Below are 27,200 nucleotides of genomic sequence, written 5' to 3' on the forward strand. Positions count from 1 at the left end.
AAACAGTACATTGTGCTACTAAACCACGAAAGCTAAAATTTCTCTAGTGGGATTTCTAACAGCAAAATTCTAGTCTCCTCTAAGCCATACTTGTGGCTTTTACCCATTCAACTGAACAGGAATGTGCAACCCAACTATTCCACCCAAAGGACTGTTATTGAAGTTCACATAAAGAAAACTCTTTTTGCAATATAAATAATGAACTGGTGTTGTTAAATCTTTTATTATGATTTGTATTTCTATCATCGCTGATCTAAACCAGTAGAATTTTACTGGAAATTACAACACAAAGCAAGCAAATCTGATTTGATACTATTTTTGAAATAAACCGGGACTCTAGTACTTTTAAAAAGACTAAATATGAGAGTGAAAAGGTTAAAAAAAATTTCAGATTCAGTTGTTTCTCTTTTAAAAACTATTAAAAGGCTAACATGAAGGTTTTTTCCTAACTTCCTAGAACTACGGAGAACAACTTGCGGCAACAATGACTAAATTTTGAAACCTCTCATCTACCTGCTGTTAATGAGCTCTCTCTTCAACAAAACGGCAGTCACCAACATGTGGCTGTAGGGAAAACCGAAAAACTTCCACCAGCCCATAGACATAACTAAAAGAGGGACACAATGCAAAATGAAATCTATTTGAGTTCTCATAATGAAATGAAGGCTAACAGGATCTTATGAGATTTCGGTCCTATCTGCTCATTTGTAAAATTATAGAACTCTACAAGATGGTCTGACTCTAGGTCTGACATCATATAGCATCTACAACTCTTTGGTTTAAATAAGCTAGCTAGTTCAAAATCTGCCCGCTTCTGATTATTCCCTAGCAGTGAATAAAATCTTTTGTCAACAGTCCTATGAGAAACTATCCTCACACCATAAAGACAGTAAATATCCCTCCTATAATCCTTGAGAAGAGCCAGCTTGGAGTGCAATCTGACTGAACAAAGAGGATACATCTCCAAGTCCTAGGATCCTTTACCAAGTCAGACAAAGGGTATACATATGGTTGGCCCATGAGATGAAAAGAACACAGTTATAATGGAGAGGAGGGGCTCCTCTGAGTGTTAGAGCGAAACAAATAACCATGAGAAATTGCACCATTTTCCTGCATTAGAGTGGATAATATTACTATCAAAGCAATCCACAGACAGACAACAGAAGTAGCCCTCCAGTAGTGCACATTATAAAACACAGATCACCAAAGGTTTTTTACCATACCATTTCATTCATACCTTACCAGAATCAAATACACTCAGAGTCAATGAACTCTGTTATTTAAATAGTTCTTTTAGAAGCTCCAGAGAAGTAGCATCATTGTTTATCTCCATTACTCTCTAACTTGTAATTCAGATTCCTACAAGGCTGTTATGCCACATAACAGGAGGAGTGACAAGAAGGAAGGATCATTTTACATATGGCATTATAGAGAGTTCAAGTCATTGAACAAGGAGAGATGAAGACTTGGTGACTAGTTATGCTGCTTTCTTCGATAGGAATCCCCTAGATCACAGAAAAGCTCATGTAGAAGTAACAATCAACTTGGAGACCATTTAGCTAAGGTTTCAAGATAGACTTGTGAATAATAATCTGTTGGGGGGCCCACTATGTAAAGTTGATAAAAGTATGAATGAATAATGAATGAATGAATGAATGGATGGATGGATGGATGGATGGATGGATGGATGGATGAATGAAAAAATCATTTATTAAACACTTACTATGTGCAAAGCATTGTGCTAAGCACTGGGGACAGTAATATAGTCCCTGCTCTCAAGGAGTTCACATTCTAATGGAGGAGATAACACATATAGGAGATGAAAAGGTACCATGGTCCTCACAGTGCAGTTAAAAATCTTCATATCTGTGGCTCCAAGGCCCACAAAAGCAACTGCCAGCTCATATCTCCACAGGGATTGCTTCTCTAATGATGGCTGCCACACGTAGGCTAGAAACACTGCTATTCCCAAGGCTATCTCCATTGGAATATGCAGGGAAGTGGTAGTTTAGCTGGCACATCTTATGTCCTCTTCTCTCCCTAAGAGTGTCTTCCTGTTTCAGCTAAGCTCAATTGCCTGCCCTGAAGGTGGCATTTGGTGGGGATGGCTGCAAGCATTTGGGGTGACAATAACCCTGTCAGAACTCTTGGACTTACCTGCCCATTGGTGGCTGTTAGGATAAGAACTGGGAGTATAAAAAATAATCATTATGAAAGAACAGAGATTGTTTTCCAGACAAATATCTGTAGGAGAAATGATTTTTAAATGAGAAATATACCTCTTCTAAGCCTCCTGTCATCTCCATGCTCGTTCTGTTGGTTCTTTTGTTGCCTAGAAATCTGTGGTGTTTGATACATCAAGAGTTGAGCACGCAGGTCTTCTATCTAAATATAGGCAACAACAGTGACAATATGCTTCATTCTCCATATGCGGAAATTTACTAAATTTATAAATTATTACTGACTCTGCGTACAAAAGGTCCACATCAAAGGAACTACATAGCCTCCTTTCTCAATATTCACTGTGATCTCTTCTCTTCAATCTCCTTACTATACCCTGCCTAACTTCCTAGCTCTTGTCAGCATCCAAAATGCCTTTCTCCTTCTTCTTTGACAATCTACGGCCATCATGCCATAAAAATTGAATTCTAGAAAGTCTCCCTTGATTAAACTTTGCCTGTTCCTTCAATATTCATCCCCATGTAACACTTTTGTCTGTATTATAATTTTCATACTTTTTTCTCTTACATTTTTAGATGACCTAGCTCTCTATTTAGCTTAGAATCACTTTGAATTTAAAGACTAATCTCTCCAATCCTTTGGTATATTCCCACAGCACCTACAGCACTGCTCTGAATAAAGCAAGTGATGACTAAATTAAGAGATTTACTACAGACTCCATTATGGTCCCTTTACAATGTAGATTCCATTACAAATGATGTAGTAAAAAGAATACACTAGACCTAAGTCAAGGGACCTCAGGTCCAATTCCTGGCTCTGTAACTATATGATCTTGGATGAGTCACTTGACCTTTCTGAGTCGAATACTTTTTTTACCTAGCTTATAGGATTATTAGGAGACATAAAGAAAATAAAGCAAGTAAACCATATGGCAAACCATACAGCAAGAACAAATTGCTTTCTAAAAATATAAATATTTTCTAAAATGAATATGTATACCTGTGTGTTATATATGTATGTATAACATATTATTTTATAGTCATATATTACACATGCACATAACTATAAACACATGTATGTAACCTTTCCTTTGGTGTTTTCTTGGCTCTCCTAATTGTCTAATCATTCTTCTTCAGCTCCTTTGTTTAAACGCCTTCCATAATGTAACCTTTAACTAGATGTATTCCACCCCAAGTCTCCTATGGATTCAATAATCATCTCTAAGCAGGTGATCCAGTCCCAGTTTCTCTCCTTTGTTTTCAGTCCCACCAGCACCACCTGCCTAGAAAACATTTGGAACAAGACGTCCCATTGGCATCTCTAATTCATCATGTCCAAAACAGAACTCATCTTTCTCCACAAATCCACCTCTCTTCAATACTTCTTTATTACTATCCAGGGTACCACCATCCTTCTAGCACCCAGGTTTACAATCCTGGGATGTTGTCTTTGACTCTTAATAATAATAAAATAACAATAGCTAGCACTTATGTATTCCTTCAGTGTGAACCAAATCCTTGACAAGTCTTCTTCACTTGATCCCCAGAACAACTTTGTGAGGCGGCTACTATCATCTTCCTTGTTTTACAGATGGGGAAACTGAGGCTGAGGGAAGCTAAATGACTTGCCCAGGATTACACAGGAAATAGACATCTGACACAAGATTCAAGCTCTTGCCTTCTAGATTCCAAGTCTAGCATTCTATCACCTATGCCACATAGTTGCCTCAGAGTGTGCGATCGCTCTCTCTCTCTCTCTCTCTCTCTCTCTCTCTCTCTCTCTCTCTCCCCTCCCCCCTTCACTCCCCTTAGCTACCAAGTTGCCAAACCTTGCTGTTTCTTTCTCTATAACATCTCTTGCATATGTATCCTCTCGACTCACACAGTCACCATCGATCAACTCTTGCTGGACTTTACAATAGCCTCCTAGTTAGTCTTCCTGCCCTGAGAATCTCCCCACTCCAAGGCATCCTCCTCAGAGCTGCCAAAGTGGTTTTCCTAAAATGTAGGTCTTATTACATCCCTCTCTTCTCAATAAACTCCATCGGCTCCCCATGACCTCTACGATCAAGTATAAATTCCTCCATTTTGCTTTCAAAACTCTTCACAACTTTGCTTCAATTATCTTTGCAGCCTCATTAAACATTACTCTCTCTTGTGAATTCTACAGTCCAGGCACACTGACCTTCTTATTGCTTCTCAGACTTGATACTGTATCCTCCATCTTCCGGCCTTTGCACTGGCTATCCACCTTGCCTGAAATAAATTCTCTCCTCATCCCTGCCTCATAGAATTCCTGCTTTCCTTTGAGATTCAGCTCAAATACCCCTTTCTACATAAGACTTTTCCTGACTTCTAGCCCCATCGCACCTACTCCTCAAAAATGTCCTTATACCTATTTTGCAGATACTGCAGTAGAACATAAGCTCCACAGTTCAGGAACTGTTTTGCTTTGGTTTTGGATCACCAACCGATAAGAGAGTGCTGGAACACAGTAGGTGCTCAATAAATGCTTGTTGAGTAAGTGATAGTAAACAATAGTAAAAAAAAAATAGTAAAAAGGTTTTGACTAGCCAACAAAAAAGAGTGAATTACAGGCACAGAAATAACCTTAAGGCCTGAATTTCTTATTTCTACAAATGCAAATCAGTGATGAACAAAGTTCTAATGACACCAATACAGAGTTGGATACCAAGTATAAACTTTCCAATTTAAAATTTTAGAGTGAAAACAAGAAAGGGAATAAAGAAGGACTGTAAGAACCATTTCTTCAGTTCCCTGTGAGGTAGCATTAGTTCCTTATGGCCTTTTTATCACAGAAAAATCAATGGACACTTTAAATACTGTCCGCCATGACAGAATCTGTACTATGTTTTCAGGTCTGCTGTCAAAATATAACAATCCTCTTCTACAGTGATGACATCTGGCATCAAAGTCTACCATATATTATGTAATATATATCTCAAAACACAATACAGTATAATTACTATTGATATTAAACCACAGACAGAAAGGTAATTAGAAAAGCACATTTTTTATCCAATGGAATTAATACAGCTATTTAAAGTTATTGGATTTCAAATATAAAAAAGAGCCCAATTCTCATTACAGAAAAATGGGCTAGAAAATATAATGTTTAAAAATTAAGGCTTATCTTTCCTTAAAAGAGAGCAAGTAGTGCCTGAACAGTTGAGTTTAACATAGCGATGCATTCAAAGTTACCCCAACCTATAGATGTCTATTTACTATTTACATATCTTTTACTTCCTCCTCCATTTTTCACTGCCTCTTGAAATAAAATTAAGCTCCCAGGAAAAGTTTATTGAATAGATCCAGTCTGCTTTTACATTTCCCATCCCAAGAAGAAATATTAAGTAGAAATGTAAGCAGTAATCAGCAAGACACATTGTCACAGTGGGAACCTATGTCTTTTACCAGCTTACTCTGAATTTTCTCAAGCCATCACATGTTTATGTATGCTAATAGATTCAAGGGGGGGAAAGTCTAAGAATACTAAGTGTGTTTGTTTGTTCACCTATTTTAAAGGACTTAATAGTACAGAGAGACTCAATCACAGTTTAATATAAAAGATTTTCATAGCTTACATAGATTTACCTGAAGTAAAAGTGCTTCTCGACTGCTTTCTGACTGTGCCAACAGCCTTCGGGATGTTTCCAACTCCTGTTCAACCTAATAGTTCAATGAGGGATAAAAAAGAAATTTGAAGGTGCAGTGGAACTGCAGAGAACTACATCATTGTTGGCATAGTATAAGAGGAGGGGAAAAAAACTGAAAAGCTTTCAGTAGATGTCCCAAACCTAGAGGTAAGAACAAATTGCTTATGAGAAATACAAATAATTGCTTACTAAAAAAACTTCAAGACTTTTTTTATTTAATCACATGGAATGGCATTAGAATAAAGGCTGATATAACTCATCTATTTAATATGCATTTCTTTAATCTCCTCCTTTCTTTACAACATTATCATCATAAAAGCAGCCAATCCAAAATCTAAGTTCAAAGTAAAAATGCTCCTGTTCTCAGATTTTCTTAGCAATATCACTCACACATTCACAGACATTACCCAGAGCACTGAGATAAGTTACCATGAAAGCAACTGAACCTTCAAGAACAAAGGGTTCACCAAGTATGACTAGCCATACTCTTTTTCAAACTAAGAAATTTAGTAGGTAATGGGAATAAATATGTCCCCCAATAACTATAATCAACCCCAGCAAAATGAAAGCTCCTTAAGGGTATGGACTGCTTTCTAAAATTTTTCTTTATATCTCTAGCATCTAGGAACAGTGTCCTACACATAGTAAGTCCTTAATTAATTCCTGTTGTTTCTGAGAATTTTTGCTTTATTTTCACAATTAAATGACCTTCCTTCTATACTTTAAAAATGCACATAAAGCACTAAAATTTTCAAAGACCATTCCTTTATCTGTGGCAGAATCACTCTTTTGATGGTTCCCTATTCACTATGCAATGGTAATGCTTAATTCAACTACAAAAAAGACAGAGCAACAGGCACACAAAACCAGGAGACAAAAACATCTTCTCCCAAGATCAGCCTGGCAGACCATGGCAACTCTTCAAACTAGAGACATTGTGACCTAACAAAGTGAATCTATCTACATCAGCACCTAAATAAGAGCAGTGCTTTCTTCCAGTCAATGATCTCAGCACATGCGTTTTAAGCCACACAACAGATATGGATTCAGCAAACTGTTATCACTCTTCAAAAGATCAAAAAGGCTTTAAAATTCTTACCTGAATCTTTTCACTTTCAGATTGTCTTAATTTAGTTTTCATCAATCCCTCATTTTCACTAGCTTTAGCATCCTGTCTCCTCAGAGCCTTGAATTGAAGGGGAAAAAATGAATATTTATCATAGTATGGTTCTATATATATTCAAGCATTAAAGTCAGTAGTATTTACTAAGAAAAGGCATAGATGGCTAGGAATAAAATGGATATTTGTGTTGAACATAACCTGTAAACTAAGCAGTGAATAAAAGTTTTCTTTCAATTCCTAGAGATGTGGTCATCAGAAACAACCTTTCCTGATCTGAATCTTTATCATTTATTTCTCTTTTTTGGAAATTATTACAATGTTTAGCTACACATTCAGTGAATACAGAACAGATGTTATATAAACTGAACTAAGCTTAAATACTGCTTAAATAACTAAAATAAAATTTGCAAGCAATTTAGACATAGTTCACAATTTCAAAAGATTTCAAGGGTGAATGCTCCTGCCCACAACCTTTACAGCTTGAATGTCCTTTCAAGAGATGATATATATACACTTATACATGTACATACATACTGTATACATATCCATACACATGTATGTACATATACCTATATGTGTATATAAGTACATATATATTCTACATATATATATATATATATACACATCTGAGTATGTGTGAAGAAAATTAAAAATATATGGATTCAAAAGAAACTAGGTCTTCAATAACAAATAACAATTGAAATAATACCTAAGTAAGCAAATATAATAGTAAACGATGATTTTGCAAAAGTTCTCTGATTTTCTCTTCTGCTTGCTCATTTAAATTAGAAAATTCCAGGTCGTCTCAACTTATCTTCCATTAAAAATCACCTTTTTACCTTTCACTTACATATTTTATACGTAATGGAACCCACTCAAGAAGAAAGTTCACTTATAAATAGAAAAGCAACCTGACCACATGCAATCACAATGGCTAATTCCTAGTTGAGGTTATTAAGCATATATTATTAAGACAGAATTGTTAGCATACTTTTGAAAACTGTTTTAAAGCTCTCAAAGTTGTTCAAATAGTATTCAAATTATTTTGCTGTTTAGAATCTGTTCATTTTGAAAGACTTATAACTGCATCTACCATACTCCATTCATTTTACTTTATAATTTGTGTTTTTCTTGTCCCATAAAACTTCAAGCCTACAAATTTCCCATAAAATTACTGTCCTTTACAAACATCATCTCACTTTTCTAAAACATAACTCCTTTTATCTTTTTCTTAGTTTCATTGTGAAAGGAAATTAAACATGCAACAGTATTTATGGTATTAATAAGTACCATTTCTGACACTTTTTCACTTCAGATTGGTGTTAGTTCTTTCCTTTTGCAGAGTCGAATTAATTAATAAAATGTTATTTTCCTATTGGACTGGCAGTACAATCTATACTTTTCTACGGTGGGGCAGACTCAAAGGAAACAGTGACTACTTGGCTGCAAAGCTGCCGCTGTTGTTGTTGTTGTTCATTTTTGAAGAGGATGATGCCTTGACTCGAAAGAGAGTTGAATTTAAGTGAGGTAGAGTTGCACGAAGTTGTCGGCCTCATTCTCTCATCCAGAGTCATCGAAGTCCAGTGGCAGGACAGAAGTCAAGCCTGAGGATGGCCCAGGATACAGCGGATAACCCTGGAACCTTTGATGTCTGCACAAGTGTTCCAAAGTACCTGCTTCAGCCACCTTCACGGCAGTTGGAACGAACTGCCCATTCTGCTGAGGGAAGTCTTCACATGCCCAGGGCAGACAACCAATAATTCTGAGGCCTCCTGGTTACCCTCAACCTAGTTTAGCCTGCCCGCCAAGATAGTGGTGTGACCACTGCACATGCTACAGCTTCTTGGAGCCAGAGGTGAGAGTTAGGTGAGAGTGGACACCAAAGGTGGATGAGCAGTCCTGAAAATGGCTCAGCAAGCCCTCCCAACAGAGGTGTTAGTCTATATATGAAAGGAGAGAGGGTTAGCATTCCCCTTTATAAGGATGAAAGAGGTCCTAGTGGCCTTTATAAATGCAGATATGGTTAAAACATTACCACAGAGTCTGTGGCATCTAACCACGTAAGCTGATGTACACTTTACTTTTTGCTCCATAAGGATCATTTCCAAATGATCTTTCCCTCTAAAAGCCACAAAACGATGAAACAAAGTTGTTCAGGCGGCAGCTGAATAGATCTGAGTTTATTGATGGCCACTCTCCATAATTTTCTTAGAGATTGATTGTACATCATATAATCATTCACACAGCAAATATAATAATAAACTGTGATTTTGCAAGAGTTCTTTGATCTTCTCTTCCTTTAGCTCATTTTAAAAAGATTTCCAGATCTTCTCATTTTGTGTTGACTCAGACATACCTTTGGAATAGCTGTACTGTTTATTCAGACAAAGCATGTTCAAAACTTTGGCACTGGCTTAGTCAAACATATGGCAAATAGTAAATACATACTAAATGCTTTACCTTCCTATTATCCTTAATTTTCCATTCTCTTTTAAAACCCACCTACTTCCCCACCCAAAATCAGTGTCAAATGTTGTTATTTCTATTCCCACAAACTCACTATTTGGTTTCCTCTTCTACTACCCTGTTCCATGTTCAGATCTGGTCAAAGTCTTCAATTAGGTAGGCTCCATCCTACCTTTCTAAGCTTGTCTCACATGAATCCCCTTTCATATGAATCTCATTCCAGTAAATCTAGATTTTTGTTATTATCCCATCATGCCTTTGTTTACATCGTGTCACTCGGAATGCCCCCGCTTCTTTGCCATCCTGACCCCACAGCTGCTAAAATCATAGTTGCCCTAGCTCAAATGCCTCCCTCACAATAAAGCATTCCCTTCTTACCCTTAAATCAGAAAAACTCTTCACCTTTTGAATGTCAAGAAGCCACTGGTTTACATTTCTGTTATGAATTTCTTATAGCTATGTCTATGTCTTACCTATTACCCCTATGAAATCATGTGTTCAGATAGGGAAGGATCCATCTTTCTACATCTGCTGGAACATACAGCACTGCATGTAAATAAGTATTTACTAAATGATACTGAAGCTATTACAACTTTCAAGCTTTTTGTTAATATGAAATAATTCTCATTTCTAAAAAAAAATACTTGATTAAAAATATAAAAATAAATCAAGAGAAAAGACTAGATAAGGAAGAATAGGAAAAAAAGTGAACTCAATAACCCTGTATTTGATGAGTCCAACAACATAAACTGCCCGGTGAAGGGCATCCTATTTGACAAGAACTGTTAGGAAAACGGGAAAGCAATCTGACCAAAAAAGAAATTTAGACCATATACTACAAGAAGTTCCTTTCTCCCCCCACTAGACCATGGAATTAGTTCCATTATCTTATAGACGAATACTCTGCATAAACATAAAAAAGCACTTAAAAATAATAGGAAAGTAAATAGAGGTGACTCTATTAGTCAGCCAATCTGATTAACACTCTGACAACTCTGACTAGTGGTAAGTTTCTAACCAAAGATAATGATAATCAAAAGCAAAGATAAAACATGATCTTGATGATATGAATATTTTTAAATGCAGGAATAAAATCAATGCAGCTAGGATAAGAAGGAAAACTGTAAACTGGAAAACAAGTAAGCTAACACACATACTAAGCACTTCCTATGTGCTAGCCATCGCGCTGAAACGTCCAAGATGCAAATCTCTAAGAGACGTAGTATCGGCCCTCTCCTCAAGAAGCTTCTGTTACACTGGGAAAATATAGCATGCTTAAATTTTTTTTAAAAAAAATGCAAGATATATACAAATTTTAAAAAGCAAAATGATTTGGCAGGGACTGGTGGTGGGGTGAGAATGGGGAAGAGATCTAACAACTGAGGAAGCACTAAAGGGCTCTTAAAAGATGTGGAATTTTAACTCAGTCTTGAAGGAAACTAAGGCTTTGAAGAGCAAGAAGTAGAAGAGGAAGATCATTTCTAACACTAAGAAAATCACCTGTGGAAAGACACAAAGAAGCAGAAAGAAGTGCTGGAAGGTGCAGTGCATGAGGTAAACAAATGTAAAATTGGTCAAGGATGTAAATGTCAATTACCAGAAGAATGATGCTATGATCATTAGAAATAGAGAAAATAGGAAGAGATATATGTATTTCTGTTTCAAGCATGCTGAATTTAAGAAGCCTATGAGACACACAGGTGACAATGTCTAGCAGAGAGCTGGAGATACAGGACTAGAAATGTAGATAAAGAGTCATTTGAAGAGGACATAGCGTTGAGGGACTAGTTAAGACTGGAAAACAAACTAGTTAAGACTCAATCAGTACAACTCTCTGCAGCGGGGTTCAGCAGCACTCAAGCAAGATGGATTATGAGAGCAATCCAGGGGTGACAGGCAATGAGAAACAGGCCATGGATTTCAAAGGCCAAGGACAGCATAAATTTGAACTGATTAACTAAACAGTCAAGATTTTGAAGAAAGGAAAGTAAATCCAGAGCTTGGCAAAGCAGCAATGGCTGCAGTGAAAACTGAACAGAAATCCAGAGAAGACAGAAGCTCAAGATCAGACGGAGGAATTTCAGTTATGGACTATGAAAGCGGAATCCTTGTGGGTGAGGATCTGATCAAAAATAGGACCATCCCTGTACGTGGCAAGGTTGGTGATGGAAACCACAATTGATAAACTGGAATGCAAGAATATTTGAAGGGACATCAACAGTAAACTGAATTTCAGAAATACTGAATGAAAGCTGAGGTAAAAATGATTATGAGCCAGTTATTGAACTCCTTGAGAAAGAAGAGAGAATGACCTGGGGGTCAGTAGAATCTGAATAAGGGTGTATATGTGAATGGAGTAAACCGCAAAGGAGAGGTTACTGAATAAAAAGTCAGAGGGTCTGAAAATGAACAAGAAGCAGCCACCCTCTCCCACCCCATCCCCACTCCCAGGTGTTAGGGATTGAAAATGAAAAAAGGAATTCCAGTACTAGAGAGGATGGCCAGGAGAGAGAAAAGTTTCCGTGATTACACAGGGCTAGAAAGAATTAAGTTAGAGGTGTAACATGCGGAGGAAAAACAAAACTTTTCCATCCAATATCTTGGATATTAGATATGACAGATTCAGGATTATTTTATATTCTAGTGGATAACTTATAAGCAGAGCCAACTATCTGGATGAAGTTAGGAAAAGCACTGATGAGTCAAAAACCTGCACTATTGTATCACCCGGTGCTGGTGGAGATAAATGTGACTTCAGTTGCAGACAGAAGTTTGACTTTGCTCTAGTTTACAAAGGTACAAGCCCAAAGAAGTAAACTTTAGGTGCTAGTGGAAGATGTTATGGGACCCAGTAACCATTGTGATGGACAACACTTATGGCTTACAACAACAATGGCTAACACTTATGCTACCATTTATCATATATCAAAGAAGAATTCCTGTCTGTTGGAACGACCAAAGCTTACTCTACCCCTCCTCATGGAATCTTTTCTGGTCCAGCTGTTTCTCATATTTATTATGATTGTTTTGAATCCGTCCTAGTCACAAACAAAGTACCACACAAAGCACTGCCCTAAAATACAACATTTGTACCATCCTTGCTGAGGCCATCAAGAAAAATCACAAGGCTGACCCTATCTCCTCTCTTTCAGTCAGGTTCCTTTATAATAGTCATCACTTTTAACTTGAGATTTATCTTTTGTAAACCAACTTTTACTTGTTCATGTTATATGAGTTAAATAAAATGTTTGGCTTCTTCCAGTGCTGCTCTCCACATTTACTGCTCACATGAGGTTTCTTGAGAGGCAAAAATATAGACTAAATGCTGGAGTTCCCACAAGTCCTAGTCCACCAGGGCTCCTTAATTGTTTGAGGCTTTCATTAGATGAAATTGAGTCCTGTAGAGAATCAAATCAAAAAAAGAGGATGCAGCACTTGCCATAAAAGTCAGGTGGGGAAGAGATTAAGAAAGGAAGGAGGGCAAGGGTGTTGCAGTACTATGCATGTAAACTTCAACAGTCTTTGATAAAATGCCCTGAGGCAACCACATATATGTGTGTACATATATACATATATGTATATATTTGATATGGGTCTGATATTCAAGATATAAAGGGAGCTAATGCAAATGTCTGAGATCAGCAGCCATTCCTCAATACCTAAGTAGTTAAAGGATGTAAACAAACTGTTCTCAAGGGGATGGGCTTATATAGCATCTACTTATATGCCAAGCAGTATGAAAAATGATTTACAAAGATTATCTCATTTGATCCTCACAACAATCCTGGAAAGTAGGTGCTCTTATATCCCCATTTTACAGTTGAGGAAACTGAGGCAAAGATGTTACATGACTTGCCCAGAGTCACATAGTTAATAATTGTCTGAGGTCAAATCTGAACTCAGTTCTTCCTGACTCCAGACCCAGCACTCTATGCACTGCACCACCTAGCTGTCTCAAAAGGAAGAATTTCACACTATTAAGAACTATATTAAAGACTTCTTCAGATTAATGGTAATATGAGAAATATAAGTTAAAATAACTATATTTCATCTCAGACCTAGCAGACTAGCAAATCAATAAGCAAAAATGTTTTAATGCTTCATAGAAAAAGATGGAAGCAGTCAATGTTGGAGGGGCTATATAAAGATAGGTATATTTTTGCTAGTCCTGTGAAGTGATTCAACCATTCTGGTAAACAATGTCAAATTACAATAAGAAAGCAACTAAAACGTCCATACCCTTTGACCCTGAGATCTCAAGCAGATTACAAACAGGGAGAAAAAGGTCCTACATGTACTGAAATATTTAGAGCAGCATTTTTTGCAAGAGCAAAAAACTGGGGAATTGGTTAAATGAATGCATGGAATATGACTGTGTCATATGAAAGAACAACTATGTACTATCAGAGTAGCATGAGAAAACTTACATGAATTGATGCAGAGTGAATAAGTAAAAGCCAAAAATAATATGCATAATGATTACAACAGTTTATAAGAAACAGCATAGTATAGTTGATAAAGAAGGGGCCTTGAAGCCAACTGACACATGCTGGCTATGAGAGCCTAGACAAATCACTTAACTCTTCCTCTAGGCAGCTCTTTAAGACTACAAGTAGTAGAGAAGGTGCCAACAGGCAATGATAGAGGGAATTTCCTCACCTGGGAGTTCCCTATACCAATCCAATCCCTATCCTTAATAAAACAAAAAAGGGGCAGGGGAGAGGGGAACAATAAGGGAAAACTGAGTTCTGTGTAATTATAATGACCAAGTTCAGTCTCAGAGGAGTTGAGAAAATGTGCCTCCCTCTCTCCATGTAAATGCGGTCAAGGTAATTGATGTGTTGGTTTGGCTAAATCTTTTTTTTTTCCTTTCTCTTTTTAAATCTCTGTTACAATGAAAGGATTACTGGGTAAGGAAGGGAGAGAGAGAGATTCAAAAGTGAATGTGATTTTAAAAGGGCACAGATTTTTCAAAGGAGGCGGATAATTATACAGTGCATTTCAAATGAGAAAAAAAATTAAAAGTTTCCATAAACAAAACAAAAAAACAAAGGGAAACTACATGTTACCCTTCAAATGCCTGAATAAAAAGCCTTTTTCATCCTCTTACAATTTTGAGATAGCATTAACTTATTCTGATTTCTGTTACTTCTTATATTTTTCAAATCACAGAAATAACCTAGTTTTGCTTGCCTTCTCCTTTTCTGCTTCCTACAAAGAATATTTTTTACCTCAAATCTTTGTGCACTTTCTCAAAAAATTATGGATACTCCTTTTCACATATATTCTTCATTCGTGTGTATCTACTTGCATTCCTGATGAACATATAAACACCCAGACTTCTCCTATTTTGCTTATTCGTCACACTTCTTCAGCCCTAACCTGTTTTTCTTGCATGGTTTAGAATCCATTTCTTTTTATGGAGTCAAGTGAAGGAGTTAACAATCACTTGCAACAATATTTTCCTGTGTTCCCAACTCTATTTCAGCCTTTTTCCCTTTAGAAATTAACTGTCTACATGGTACAACTTCATGAGTTATAAATCCAGTAAAGGAGCATTCATTTTAATATTTCATCAACTACTATATTTATGCATTTAAAGCCCTCCATCTCACATCTTTTACTCCTCAACCCAATTCTTCCCCTCTAATAGTTTATCAACATCTCCCTCACATGACACAGCTGGTTTCTTCCTTCATGCTCTCCATCTTATGGTCCTGTCTACTTGGAATTTCTTTGGCCCTCCCTCTTTGCTAATCCAAATACTTCAAAGATTACTTCAACAAGCCCCCTCCTCCATAAAGTATTTTCTAACTAAGGGTGATCACGAGCTATCCTATTCTTAATCCCTCCAGTATCCGTCACCAGAGGCAAGGGTGGAAAAATAAGCTGGGTAAGACTGGGCTCCTGAGTCAAGGGAGGAGCTTCACAAACTAAGCAGCTTGGAAGTTCAAAGTCAAAGCCCCCAGGAATGGACTTATTTACACAAATATAGCAAGAACAACAGCAATAAGAGACAACAGCAGCAGCAGCTAACAGTATGGTTTGTAAATCACTTCACAGACACTGTTTCAGTTCGATCTTCACAATGAGCCACTGACGGGTCTTGTTATTTTTATTATTCTCATCCCCGCTTCACTGAGGAGGAAACTGAGGCCCAGAGAAATTAAATGACTTGCCCAAGGTTACACAGGTAGTGTCAGAGGAGGGATTCACATTCAGGTCAGTCTGGTTCTGATCCTAGTATCCTAAATAAGATGCCACCTAGATGGATGATTCCTCCTCTTAAATATTTATGTTAACTCCCAATACGGTCTACCCACATCATCGAATAACTGAAAATAAACAGCACTAGACAAAATCGCAAAGTAAATGAAGTTTGTCTTTGATGCACCTTTCGTTACCGACTTAACTGGCACATGTAACTGCTGAGCTAACGTCATTCATCTTTGACACATCACAGAGAGTGGAAAAAGTTCCACAAGACTTAAAGAGGAAAAATATTGTCCCAATTAAAAAAAGAGAGACAGATTAAAAAATATATTGTCCCAGTTTTCAAAAAGAGAACAGTCTTTAAACTACAGGTCAGCGAGCTTGACTTCAATTCCTAACAACATTCTAAAACATACTATTAAAGGGATGGTCAGTGAATAACTAAAAAAGAAGCACTGATCACAAAAAGCTGGCATAGCTTCCTCCAAAACAAGTCTTGGCAGGCAAATCTTATTTCCTTTTTTTAACAGTTTAATAGACTGGTTGATCAGAGGAATCCTGTATATAAGATAACCTGATTTCTGTAAAGCATCTGTCAAAATATCTAACACTTTCTTGTAGAAAAGAGATATAGGATGAATTAAAATACATTTAGGAGTATTTGGAACTGGCTGAATGGCCAGTAACAACTTATTAATGGTTTGATTTTCAAGGTGGAGGACATCTCTACCGTAGTGCTTCAGGTAAATATGACTGGCCCTGTGCTGTTTGTAACAATGAGTTGGATAAACGCATAGCTATAAACTGCCTACCAAATTTACAGGCAGCACAAAACTAAGTAGAATAGCTAACACACTGGATGGAAAAATCAGAATCCAAAAAGAAAAAAAAATTGACAGCCTAGAAGATAACAAAATAAAATGTACTCTTATGGTCCAAAAATCAATCTCACAATTACAAGATTCTAAGATCTCTCCACTCTCTCTTAGTAACCTTACAGATCCCATGGGTTCAATTATCTCTACACAGATAACTCCTAGATTTACATACCTAGTCTCTCACCTAATCACCAGTCCTGCCTCACCACTTACCTATTTGAGTACTTCATATCAACATGTCCAAAACTGAATTCATTATCTGTCAACCAAAATCCACTCCTCTTCTAAACTTGCCTATTTCTCCTGAAGGATCTACCATCTACCATCTACCATCCTTCCAGTTACCCAGATTCACAACTTCAGAGTCAGCCTTAACATCCTTCTCATTCACACCATGTAATCAGTCACTTGCCAGATATTGCCATTTCAATCTTCACAACATCTTTTGCACTGTTCCACAGACTGATCTACTGACACTACCGCCATTCTTGTTCACTTCTCAATTAAACCTAGTAATAGCCTCCTACTTGATTTCCCTGCCTTAAGTATCTCCCTCTCTATTTCAACTTCCACACATCTATTACGGTGATCTAAGAGGTCTGATTAAACCATTCCTCTGCTCAAAAAAATTCTAGTGGCTCCCTATTACTTCTAGGATCGAATACAAACTCTTCTGGTTAAGTATTTCAAGTCCTTCACAACTTAGACCCAACCTACACTTCCAGATTTATTATACAATTTAAATCAAATCAAAAAGCATTTATTTAGAAACTTATTATCTGACAGGCATGGTCCTAAACACTGGGCATATAAATACAAGTAAAAAGAAAGGCAACACCTGCCCTCAAGGAGCTTACGTTCTAATGGAGAAAAACACAGAAGGCAGCTGAAAAGAGAGGGGTGGGGCTGAGGGATAAGACAATCACGGAGGGGCATCACACAGAGAAAATCACACACAGTGAAGGATGGCCGGCTTCCTTAAAATGGAGGCTCTGGAAGCAATCCACCAATCAAAGGAAAGAGGTGAGTGTACTTCCAGTATGACAAATTCAGCGCAAGCATGAACTTCTAGGATAGGGAGTCTTTTGTGGCATGGTTGTTGCTGTTGCTGTTATTCATCCTTCATTTCTGAGGAGGGCCAATGTCATCGCAGAGTGATAACTTGACTTGTGTACAAATTGGATTTAAGTAAGGCAGAGCTGCACAAACTCATTAGCTTCACTCTCTCTTCCAGAGTCACTGAAGTCCAGTGGCCAGACAAAAGTCAAGACAAATGACAATGGCCCTGGATGCAGCAGATGAACTTGGCGTCTTCAACGTATGACCAAGCTCTAAGACCTCCACAGAGCCTACTTCAGCTCCCTTCACGGTTGTTTGAAGGAATTGTTCTCATCCTCCCATTCCGCTAGGTGAAGTCTTCATATGCTTGGAGGAGACACCTCACTAACTCACAAAAAGGTCTGAGGCCCATCAGCTACTCTCAGCCTGGTTTAGCCTGTCTGTCAAGACAGTTCAGTGAGGTGCGGCCACTGCACATGCTAGCGCTTCTCGTGACCCAGGTGAGAGCTAGGATAGATACCAAAGGTGGATAAGCAGCCCTTACCAAAGGAGCTAGTCCTCCCTGAACACCAAGTCAGGAGTATTTTGTGCACGCTTCAGTCCCAAAACGTTGAACTTGCTATTCCCCGAAAGACAAAGCTCCATCCCTCCATCCATGCCTTTGCACAGGCTTAGAATCCCTGCTCTCCTTCAAAGTTCTACTCAAACATTATGTCCTCTATGGGATGAGACCTTTTTTGATGCCCCAGCTACTAGGGCCTCCTTCCTCTGCCATATGCCTGCCTCTTTTCTCTGTTCATTTATGGGGAAACCATGATTACTGATGTTAAAAAAGAAATGCTTTTTAAAGGAAAGAAGACTCTCAAACATATTCCTTACTACCTTCTGGTCCAAATATAAAATCCTGTTTGGCATTTAAAGTCCATCACAACCTAGCCCTTTCCTATCTTTCCAGGCTTTTCACACTTTACTACTCTCCTTGTATTCTATGATCCAGAATCATCAGCCTTCTTACAGGTCCTCATGCAACACACTCCATCTCCTGACATTGTGGCTTTTCATTGGCTTTTCCTTGCACCGAGAAGGCTCTCCCATTTCACCTCCACCTGCTGGCTTCCCTGGTCTATTTAAAGACTCATTTCAAATCTCACCTGCTACAAGATGCCTTTCTTGGTCCCCTCCATTCCACCCCAGTGTCTTCCCTCTGAAATTGCCTTCTGTTTATCTATTTAAATCTTGCATATACATTAAAATAATTATTGGCATATTGTCTCCCCCCACAGAATGTGAGCCCCTTGAGGGCAGGGACCTTGTTTTTGCCTTTGTTTGCATACTCAGTGTTTAGCTCTGGATTTGACACATAGTGCTTAATAAATACTTATTGACTAACATGTACGGCTAAAAATATAGAGTTTATGCAAAGAAATATATAGTAAAAAAAAAAAAACTGCTGCTGCCTTGAAAGTCCATAATATTGTTTGCCCTTAGATGAGACACACGTAAAATAGCTAGGGAATGACAATTGTGTATTCTGGAATGTATATAAACACTGTAGTGCTCCCAGAAACTCTGTAACTCTCATACCTATTAGGATCCGCACACACATGCAAAAAAAAAAAAATAACCTAACCTTAATGATACTTTTTTTAAAAAATAAAACAGAAGACAGCAAGAAAACATTCAGAAAGAGACACAAACAAGTAAGATTATGAATAACATTGGTACTGCCATGTTAAATTTAAACTATATGTACCTTCATACACACTTAGTTTAACTATATTTAATTTCACATACAATGTTCTTTCTGGCTTTCTGATATGCCCAAGGGAAAACACAACTAAGTGATTTTTCCTTTTCTTTCAAGGCTAAGGGTTCTTGCCACCTGGATAGCAAAGGTCATAGGAGTCTTTAGTCAGATATAAAATGCTTATAGGTTCTGTCTATCCAGCTGTTTCCCAAGATACATGGAATCCCAGGGCATAGAAATAACAACAAAGATAATTCTGTAGCACTGTACTTCATTTGATCCTCAAAATAACCCCATCAGACACTTGGGTAATATTAACACACATTTTTGGATGAGGAAACTGAAGCCCACGGAGATTAAATTATTTATTTGCCCATGAGAAACAATTACTGAATCAGAGGCAGGATCTGAACTGTGCCTTCTTCTGATCCTAGGTCCAGTACTCTTTCAACTTGACAATGCCACTCCAAAGGGACCATTATAATCTTAGGAAAAACAGAACTTCTTAAGAAGTAGAAAGTATTAATAACCCTGTCTCTCCACCTCCCAAGTGCTTCCTATAGTCTTCTTTCAATCAAAGACCAAGGAGACTGAGAAAAGAATACAGGAACAATTCAAGTGAAATACCATGAGGAATTTGGTAACAATACCCTACCCCAAAGGGGCAGCTGAGTGGTACAGTAGATAGAGTGCCAGGCCTAGAGTTAGGAAGACTACTCTTCCTGAATTCAAATCTGGCCTTATACACTTATTAGCTGTATGACCCTGCACAAGCTATTTAACCTTGTTTGCTTCAGTTTCCTCACCTGTAAAATGAGCTGGTATCTTTGCCAAGAAAACCCCAAATGAGATCACAAAGAGTCCAACATGACCAAAAACAACTGAACAACAACAAATATACAGCGTGTCACCTGGCTGTCTCTCCTTCACATAAACAGTGATTTGACATTAGGTGGGGGCTGTGGGATACAAGTCAGTAACCAGCCTCTTCATACCTGCGTACAAGTCCCTCCCTGCCCACCCAGCTGGTAAATAGCTTCCCTCCCCCATTCCTCTCATCCCCCCACCCCTGACCCAAGAAACAGTAAGGCAGGGTAGAAAGAGCTATAATTTTGAATGAGTGATTTTTAAAAAGGCATTAAACCCTTACCATGTGTCATGCACTATATTAAGGGATGGGGATACCAAGACAAAAGCAGAAGACGGGCCCTATTCTCAAGGACCTTACCTTTTAATGGGGAAATATGCAATATACACAGAGAAGTGGTAACTAGAGAGGGATGTATTGGTAAGGAAAGTTACAGGCATAGTGAGTGGGGCTACAAGGGATCAGATTGACACTCTACATCGAGGAATAATGGCAGAATGGCAGAATTAATCTGCTCATAGTTCTTGGTTCCAGAACTGTAGAGGATACATAGAGAGGGGGAAGCAGTTAGGAGAGAAACTTGTGGAGGAGGTGTCTAAGGAGGAAGTAAGAAGTACAGCATGGCGGGGCCTTTCCTGGAATAGTGTTATAGGAGAGACAGTCACTAATAAGGTTGTTGTTGTTTGTCCTTTGTTCTCGAAGAGGGCCATGACATCGAGGAGGTGATGCCATGACATGCAAGTGAATTGGACTTAAGTGAGGGAGAGCTGTGGGAGAACAAAGACAAAGGGCGGTAATTTCTCCGGGACGTGATCTCTGGTGCTGGCATAAAAGAGGTTACTGACTTGGCCATGCAGCAAGTAATCAAGGAGAAAGTGAACCAGTGTTGGAAGTTAGTGGACCTAAGTTCAAATCCAAGATATACACTTACTATGGGAGCTTGGGCAATTCATTTCAACTCTCTGGGCCTCAGTTCCTCATCTATAAAATAAGGGAATTAGACTAAATGACATCTAAAGTTCCTTGTAGCTCTAAACTGATGATCCTATGATCCCCAGGTATCCCGAAAATAAAGTTCATCCACAGTGCCTCCCTTTTGCCTGTGACTGGGTTTTCTTTTCTCTCCAGCTCATCCACAACTTGGTACTCCAGTGTTCTGAGTGAACCCCTTTGGCCCTCAGTGGGGTTGGGGACAGAGTAGTTAGAAAAAGAAGCAAAAAGCTCCTGGATACACCACTGCTTAGGAATACCACAGGTGGGAAGGATAAGGACGTTGACAGATCTTCACTTGAAACTATTCAACTCCTTTAGTTGCCAAAAGATTGGAGCAGTTCAAAACCTGGAAGTCTGGGCTTAAAGAAGGGTGCTTATGGCTTCTTCCGGTCTGAAGTCTCCAGCACTTAACACAGTGCCTGGCCCATAGTAAGGGCTTAACAAATGTTTATTGAATGAATGAAGTTTACAAGGGTTCACCAGCCCAGAAGAAAGACAAAGGAAAAGCCAATACCAGATCAATGAGTCATTGAACATACAAAATCACATAGGTCAATTATAAGCTGGAGACACAAAAACAGGGCTAAGCCAGAGGCAGGAATCTGTCTTAAAGGCTCTTTCACTCAAGCTACGAGGAAGAGTAACTGCTGGCAAGGTGCCAGCAGCCTTGTACTCAAGTGCAAAGTGAGTGTGCCTGTTGGGAAGTTAGAAAACTGTGGCTGCCTGTGTGCCCTGATCCTAACAGGTGTGGGAGTTAAGCATTCCTAAGAGCATGCCAGTGCTGAGACAGATTTCAGAAGACACAATCAGCATTCCCCCAATGTTTTACATGTATGTTTCGTCTAAGAACAACAATGCTGTGAACTTGCAGGGCAGCAGCAACATTCATTATTTCTGAAATACTACCCCGCACCCTTCCAAGCTCAGTATAATGCTATGGACACATTATGTGCTTAATAAATGCTTATGTAAGGAGTCAAGTCTCATCAGTAAACACTTATTAAAGCATTTACTATGTGCTCTCAAGTAGCTCACAGTCTAATGAAGGAGACAACATACAAACAACTATGTGCAAACAAGACAGAGACAGGATAAATTGGAGATAATCTTCAAGGCACTAGCATTAAGGAGAAACGATTTAAAGTTTCAAAGCCCACACATACAGAGTATCTTTCTTTCACAAAAGCATGGTCAGTCTTACCTTTATGGCTGGGTAGAATAGGCCACTCGATAACTAGTATAATCTTAAGAAAGCTCTCTTCCTGCCCCCCCTCTCCACCATGTTCACTCACCAAGCTCTTAACACTTTCCAACCATATTTGTGATGATGCCTACCATTAGAATCAATGTCTTCTATTTTGTCATCGGAAATAAGATAAAACGCCAATGTGAACCAGGACAACACAAAGCTACTACACTGTATTAATATCCTAAGTCAGTATCGAGCTCAACAGTCATCCAAGGGCCCTACAGAACTGGGACATGGGTATGAAAAGTCAGGTGGCAGCTAAGTGGTTCAGTGGACAGCGGGCTGGGCCTGGAGTCAGTTAGACCTGAGTTCAAATATGGCCTCAGACAATTACAGGCTGCATGACTCTAGGCAAGCCACATCCCCCTGTTTGCCTCAGTGTCCTCATCTGCAAAATGAGCTGGAGAAGTATCTTGGCTAAGAAAACCCCAAATGAGGTCACAAAGAGACATAACAGAACAACTACACAAAGAGTCAAGAAAATTATGTAAGATATGGCTAAAGGAATTAAAAGAGGGAAGGCAAGCTTTCTTAACCTGTGGTTGATGGATGGGGTCTGTGGACAAATTTCAGGCTACCTGTTAAGTTGGGTAAGAAAAAAAACACATCCTTATTTCCATTAACCTCTACCTGAAATTTGGCATTTCTTTCAACATTATTCTAAAAAAGGGACCATAAGGCTTCAGCAATTTGCCAAAGGGGTCTATGACACAGACACACCAAAAAATTTAAACTTTGGCCTAAGAAACTGGAAAAATTACTGAATGAGGAATGGAAGAAATTTCTTTCAAAAGAGATAAAATCTTTTTTTCATAACCTACCTTTGGGCAAGTCCTCAGTATTCCATAAAGGTCACTTGGAATTTTTTTTCTTAATCAGTTCATATTTTAAATATCCTATAATAGCTCTCTACTTCAAAGAATTCTTACATTTAATTCTTCTTTTAAAAAAAGTCACTTACTGATCTATAACTTATAAAATATAGATTTTCGTATCCCTGATATTTTGCTCTTCCTAGTACTTTACAATCTAATCTAAGACAATTTCAATCTGTTGTATCTCTGGAGTCCCCCTAATGGGTCATCCCCTCCTCTTTCTATTACCCTTTTATTCTCTGTTTTCTTCCATTAGGATGTAAATTCCTTGAGGTCATGGACTATCTCACAAGTTTGTACTTATATTTCCTGGTACGTAATAAGCACTTAATATTTATTCTCTCTCTCTCTCTCTCTCTCTCTCTCATATCTATCTAGCTAGCTAGCTAGCTACCTACCTACCTACCTACCTGCCTATATTCTTCCATTTCTGTTTCCTAATCCTTCTAATACTACTTCCATGGATTCTTTCTAAAAATAAACAATTAAAAAACACTTATTAAGTGTCTACTTTGTGCCAGGTACTGTGTGCTAAAGGCTGAGGATATAAAAAGAGTCAAAAGGCAATCCCTGCCCTCAGAAAACTCACAATCTAAGGGGGGAGACAACAAGAAAATGTGTACAAACGAGCTATATACAGGATAAATTGAAAGTAAAAAAGAAAGGGAAGGCAAGCACTGGAATTAAGAGGGATTGGGCAAGACTTCCTGTAGCAGATGGGATTTTAGTTAGGACCTGAAGAAAACCAGGGAAGGCAGTAGACAGAAATGAGGAAGGAGAGCATTTGACATATAGGGGAAAGCCAGAGAAAATGCTTGGGGCCAAGAGATGGAGTGTCCTGTTTGTACAACAGCAAGGAGGCCACTATACTAGCATATCTCAAATTAATTTAGGACAGAATATTCCTGAACATGAAACATATTTGAGGATCCCACGAATGTTGCTCTGGTGAGAGGGGAGAAGTATAGGAATATCCTTGAAATCAAGGAGACAGGGAAAATTTTGGAGCAAACTAAAGAAAATTGAATAGGTATTTATATACTTCCAAACTGTCACACATATTAAGTACTTCTGATATGTAATGTATTTTAGAAGGAAAAAAAATCACTAGCATTAACATTTTCTTTGTAGACCAAATCATTATCATGTGGAACACCCAAATAGGAATCAGCTTGGAAAATGTTACACCATGATACCTAAGTTTTCTCTTTACTCTGGAACTCTACTTCACACCTTAAAAAAAAAATTAGTATCTCCTTTTCTTTTAATGAGATGTACAACTGTTAGTCATAAAAGAATCAATAATTCTTGAAAATAATTGTATGCAGGGCACGCTATACTAGGCACTAAGGGAAAGTGCAATGAAGAAACTAAATTTCTATAATGTTCATTAGAAATATCATAGTCATCTTTCGATACAGTTCCTGATTCCTAATGTTCCTTGCAACTGCGCACGAATACATAAATATGCCAACCCCATAATGTTCAATCGCCATGATCTACCACATTTATTTTTATCTTATATTAAAGAGAAAGAAGAAAAGCAAAGCTAAATCAGGATATTGCAAAGGTACAATGGGGCAACTCAACTGTGATTCACAAAAGAACAGGTGGTACTCAAGAAGAAGCCTTTATTTAAGATATTAAACAGAAAGTACAACTCATTTACTTAAGAATCTCAGTTCATTTACTTTCCTTCTTGTGGGGTACAGTTGTACTGGTATTACGATTTTGAGCCTAGTTCCTGAGATCAAGCTATTCAGAACTATATTAAAATATATAATATAGACATTTTTAAAAGAGGGAGGAAATGAAATGTCAATGAATCTATTTCACTGGTTTTTTTGCCTTTTAGAAACCATTTCTTTCTAAAAGCTATTTAGATGGAAAGCTATCATGAGCTCTACTATGGTATTCATATCGTCTTTAAAAACGTTTAAAATCATAGCAACAGCACAATGCCTTAATGGAAAATCACCAAGGAATATTTAAATCTTAAAGAAAAATTGTTATTAATATGTGCACATTTCCATTTAAAAAAGACCAAACAAATGATGGAATTAGTATTATATACTATTGCAATTTTTTGGAGGTAAATTAATTTGAAACTTCACAAGTACATGTAATCTAGGAATATTATGATTTTTCTTTAAAATCAAAAGAACAAAGAGAAAAGGAAAAGATACGTTCAAATACCTCTTTCTCCTTACCATTAGAATGGCTACAGTTGCCAAGAATATATGGTTGCTGAGTCTGTTAATTAATATGTTCTAATACACTAAATCATCAGGCAATTGGAGATACATTTAAACCAACTTTTCTCTGTAACTTTGAAAATACGTAACATTCAGCCACAAGGAATCTCTGGCAAAATCCTACATATGATGCAGTGCAAATTCATAATTACTAGTAAACAATGGATATTTGACAATAAGTCAAAAATAGCATGTTAAAAGCCTAAGACAACATACATGCATACACATGCAAGCATGTACACGGGTGTACATGCATGCACATGCGTAAGCACAGGCATTACATATGTGTGTGGGCACACGCACACAGAGCATGGCATGGTAGATAAAGAGCTCACTTTGAAAGCAGGAAGACCTGGGTTCAAGGCCAAACTCTGATACATGCAGGTTATGTGACACTGGTCAAGTTGCTTAACCTTTTAGGGCTGGCCTGCCTGGGCAATCTCTTTAAAATGTAAGTTTTACTGAATCAAATTTACAAGAATATGAATCATTCCTCAGTGGATAAATGGTCAAAGAATAGGAACATGCAGTTTTCAGATGAAAAAATCAAAGCTATGGTTATATGAAAAAATGCTCTGAATCACTACTGATTAAAGAAATTCAAATTAAAACAACTCTGAGCTACCACCTCCCATCTATCAGATTGGCTAATATGACAGAAAAGGAAAATGACAAATATTGGTGAGGATGTAGGAAAACTGGGACACTGATGCACTGCTGGTGGAGTTGGAAACTGATCCAACCCTTCTGGGGAGCAATTTGGAACTATGACCAAAGGGCTATAAAACTGCGCATACCCTTTAATCCAGCAATACCACTGCTAGGCCTATATCCCAAAGACATAAAAAAAAGTAAAGGATCTATATGTACAAAAATATTTATAGTTCTTTTTTTGTGGTGGCTAAGAATTGGAAATTGAAGGGATGCCCATCAATTGGGGAATGTCCAAACAACCTGTGGTTTATCACTGTAATGGAATATTATTGTGCTACAAGAAGCAACAAGAAGGATGATTTCAGAAAAACCTGGAAAGTTTTACATGAACTGATGCAAAGTAAAGTGAACAGAACCAGGAGAATGTTATACAAAGTAACAGCAATACTGTTGAATGAAGAACTGTGAATGATTTGGATATTCTCAGCAATATAATGATCAAAGAAAATCCCAAAGGATAAATTATGAAGCACACTCTCTGCTTCCAGAGAAAGAACTGATATTGTTTGAATACAGACTGAAGCATGCTGTTTTTCATTTTCTTTCTTTCATTCTTTTTCTTTTATTCAGATCTTCTTGTACAAAAGAACTAATACAGAAATGTTTTACATAATTGCACATATATAGCCTATTATTTGATTGCTTACTGTCTCAGGGAGAGGGAAGAGAAAGAATTTAGAACTCAAAACATTAAAAATAATGTTAAAAACTGTTTTAACATGTAATTGGGAGAAAAATAAAATGAAAGAACTTTTTAAAATGTGCACATCCTTTGACCAAGCAATGCCACTATTAGGTTTGTATCCCAAAGAGACTCCCAGGTCCCCACCCTCACAAAAAAAAGAAGAAAAGAGACTTGTATGTACAAAAATATTTGCAGCAGTTCTTTTTGTGGTGACAAAA

General features: G+C 37.8%; 1 protein-coding gene and 1 non-coding gene across 2 annotated transcripts in view; one reads left to right on the forward strand and one right to left on the reverse strand.

The window, feature by feature from the left end:
- CEP128 (centrosomal protein 128) overlaps positions 1–27,200 on the reverse strand; it is a 534,450-nt gene that overhangs the window by 437,066 nt on the left and 70,184 nt on the right. The window contains exons 8-10 of the mRNA XM_036737234.1: positions 6,957–7,043; positions 5,796–5,870; positions 2,280–2,385 (exon numbers count right to left, since the gene is read on the reverse strand). Coding sequence (XP_036593129.1) covers positions 2,280–2,385; positions 5,796–5,870; positions 6,957–7,043 — 268 coding nt within the window. The remainder of the gene's footprint in view (positions 1–2,279; positions 2,386–5,795; positions 5,871–6,956; positions 7,044–27,200) is intronic.
- LOC118830400 lies at positions 8,920–9,048 on the forward strand. Its single transcript, XR_005009045.1, has one exon. It is a non-coding gene; the product is annotated as a U6atac minor spliceosomal RNA (small nuclear RNA).

Source organism: Trichosurus vulpecula, chromosome 8 (assembly GCF_011100635.1).
Source record: "Trichosurus vulpecula isolate mTriVul1 chromosome 8, mTriVul1.pri, whole genome shotgun sequence".
In the NCBI taxonomy this organism is placed as follows: domain Eukaryota; kingdom Metazoa; phylum Chordata; class Mammalia; order Diprotodontia; family Phalangeridae; genus Trichosurus; species Trichosurus vulpecula.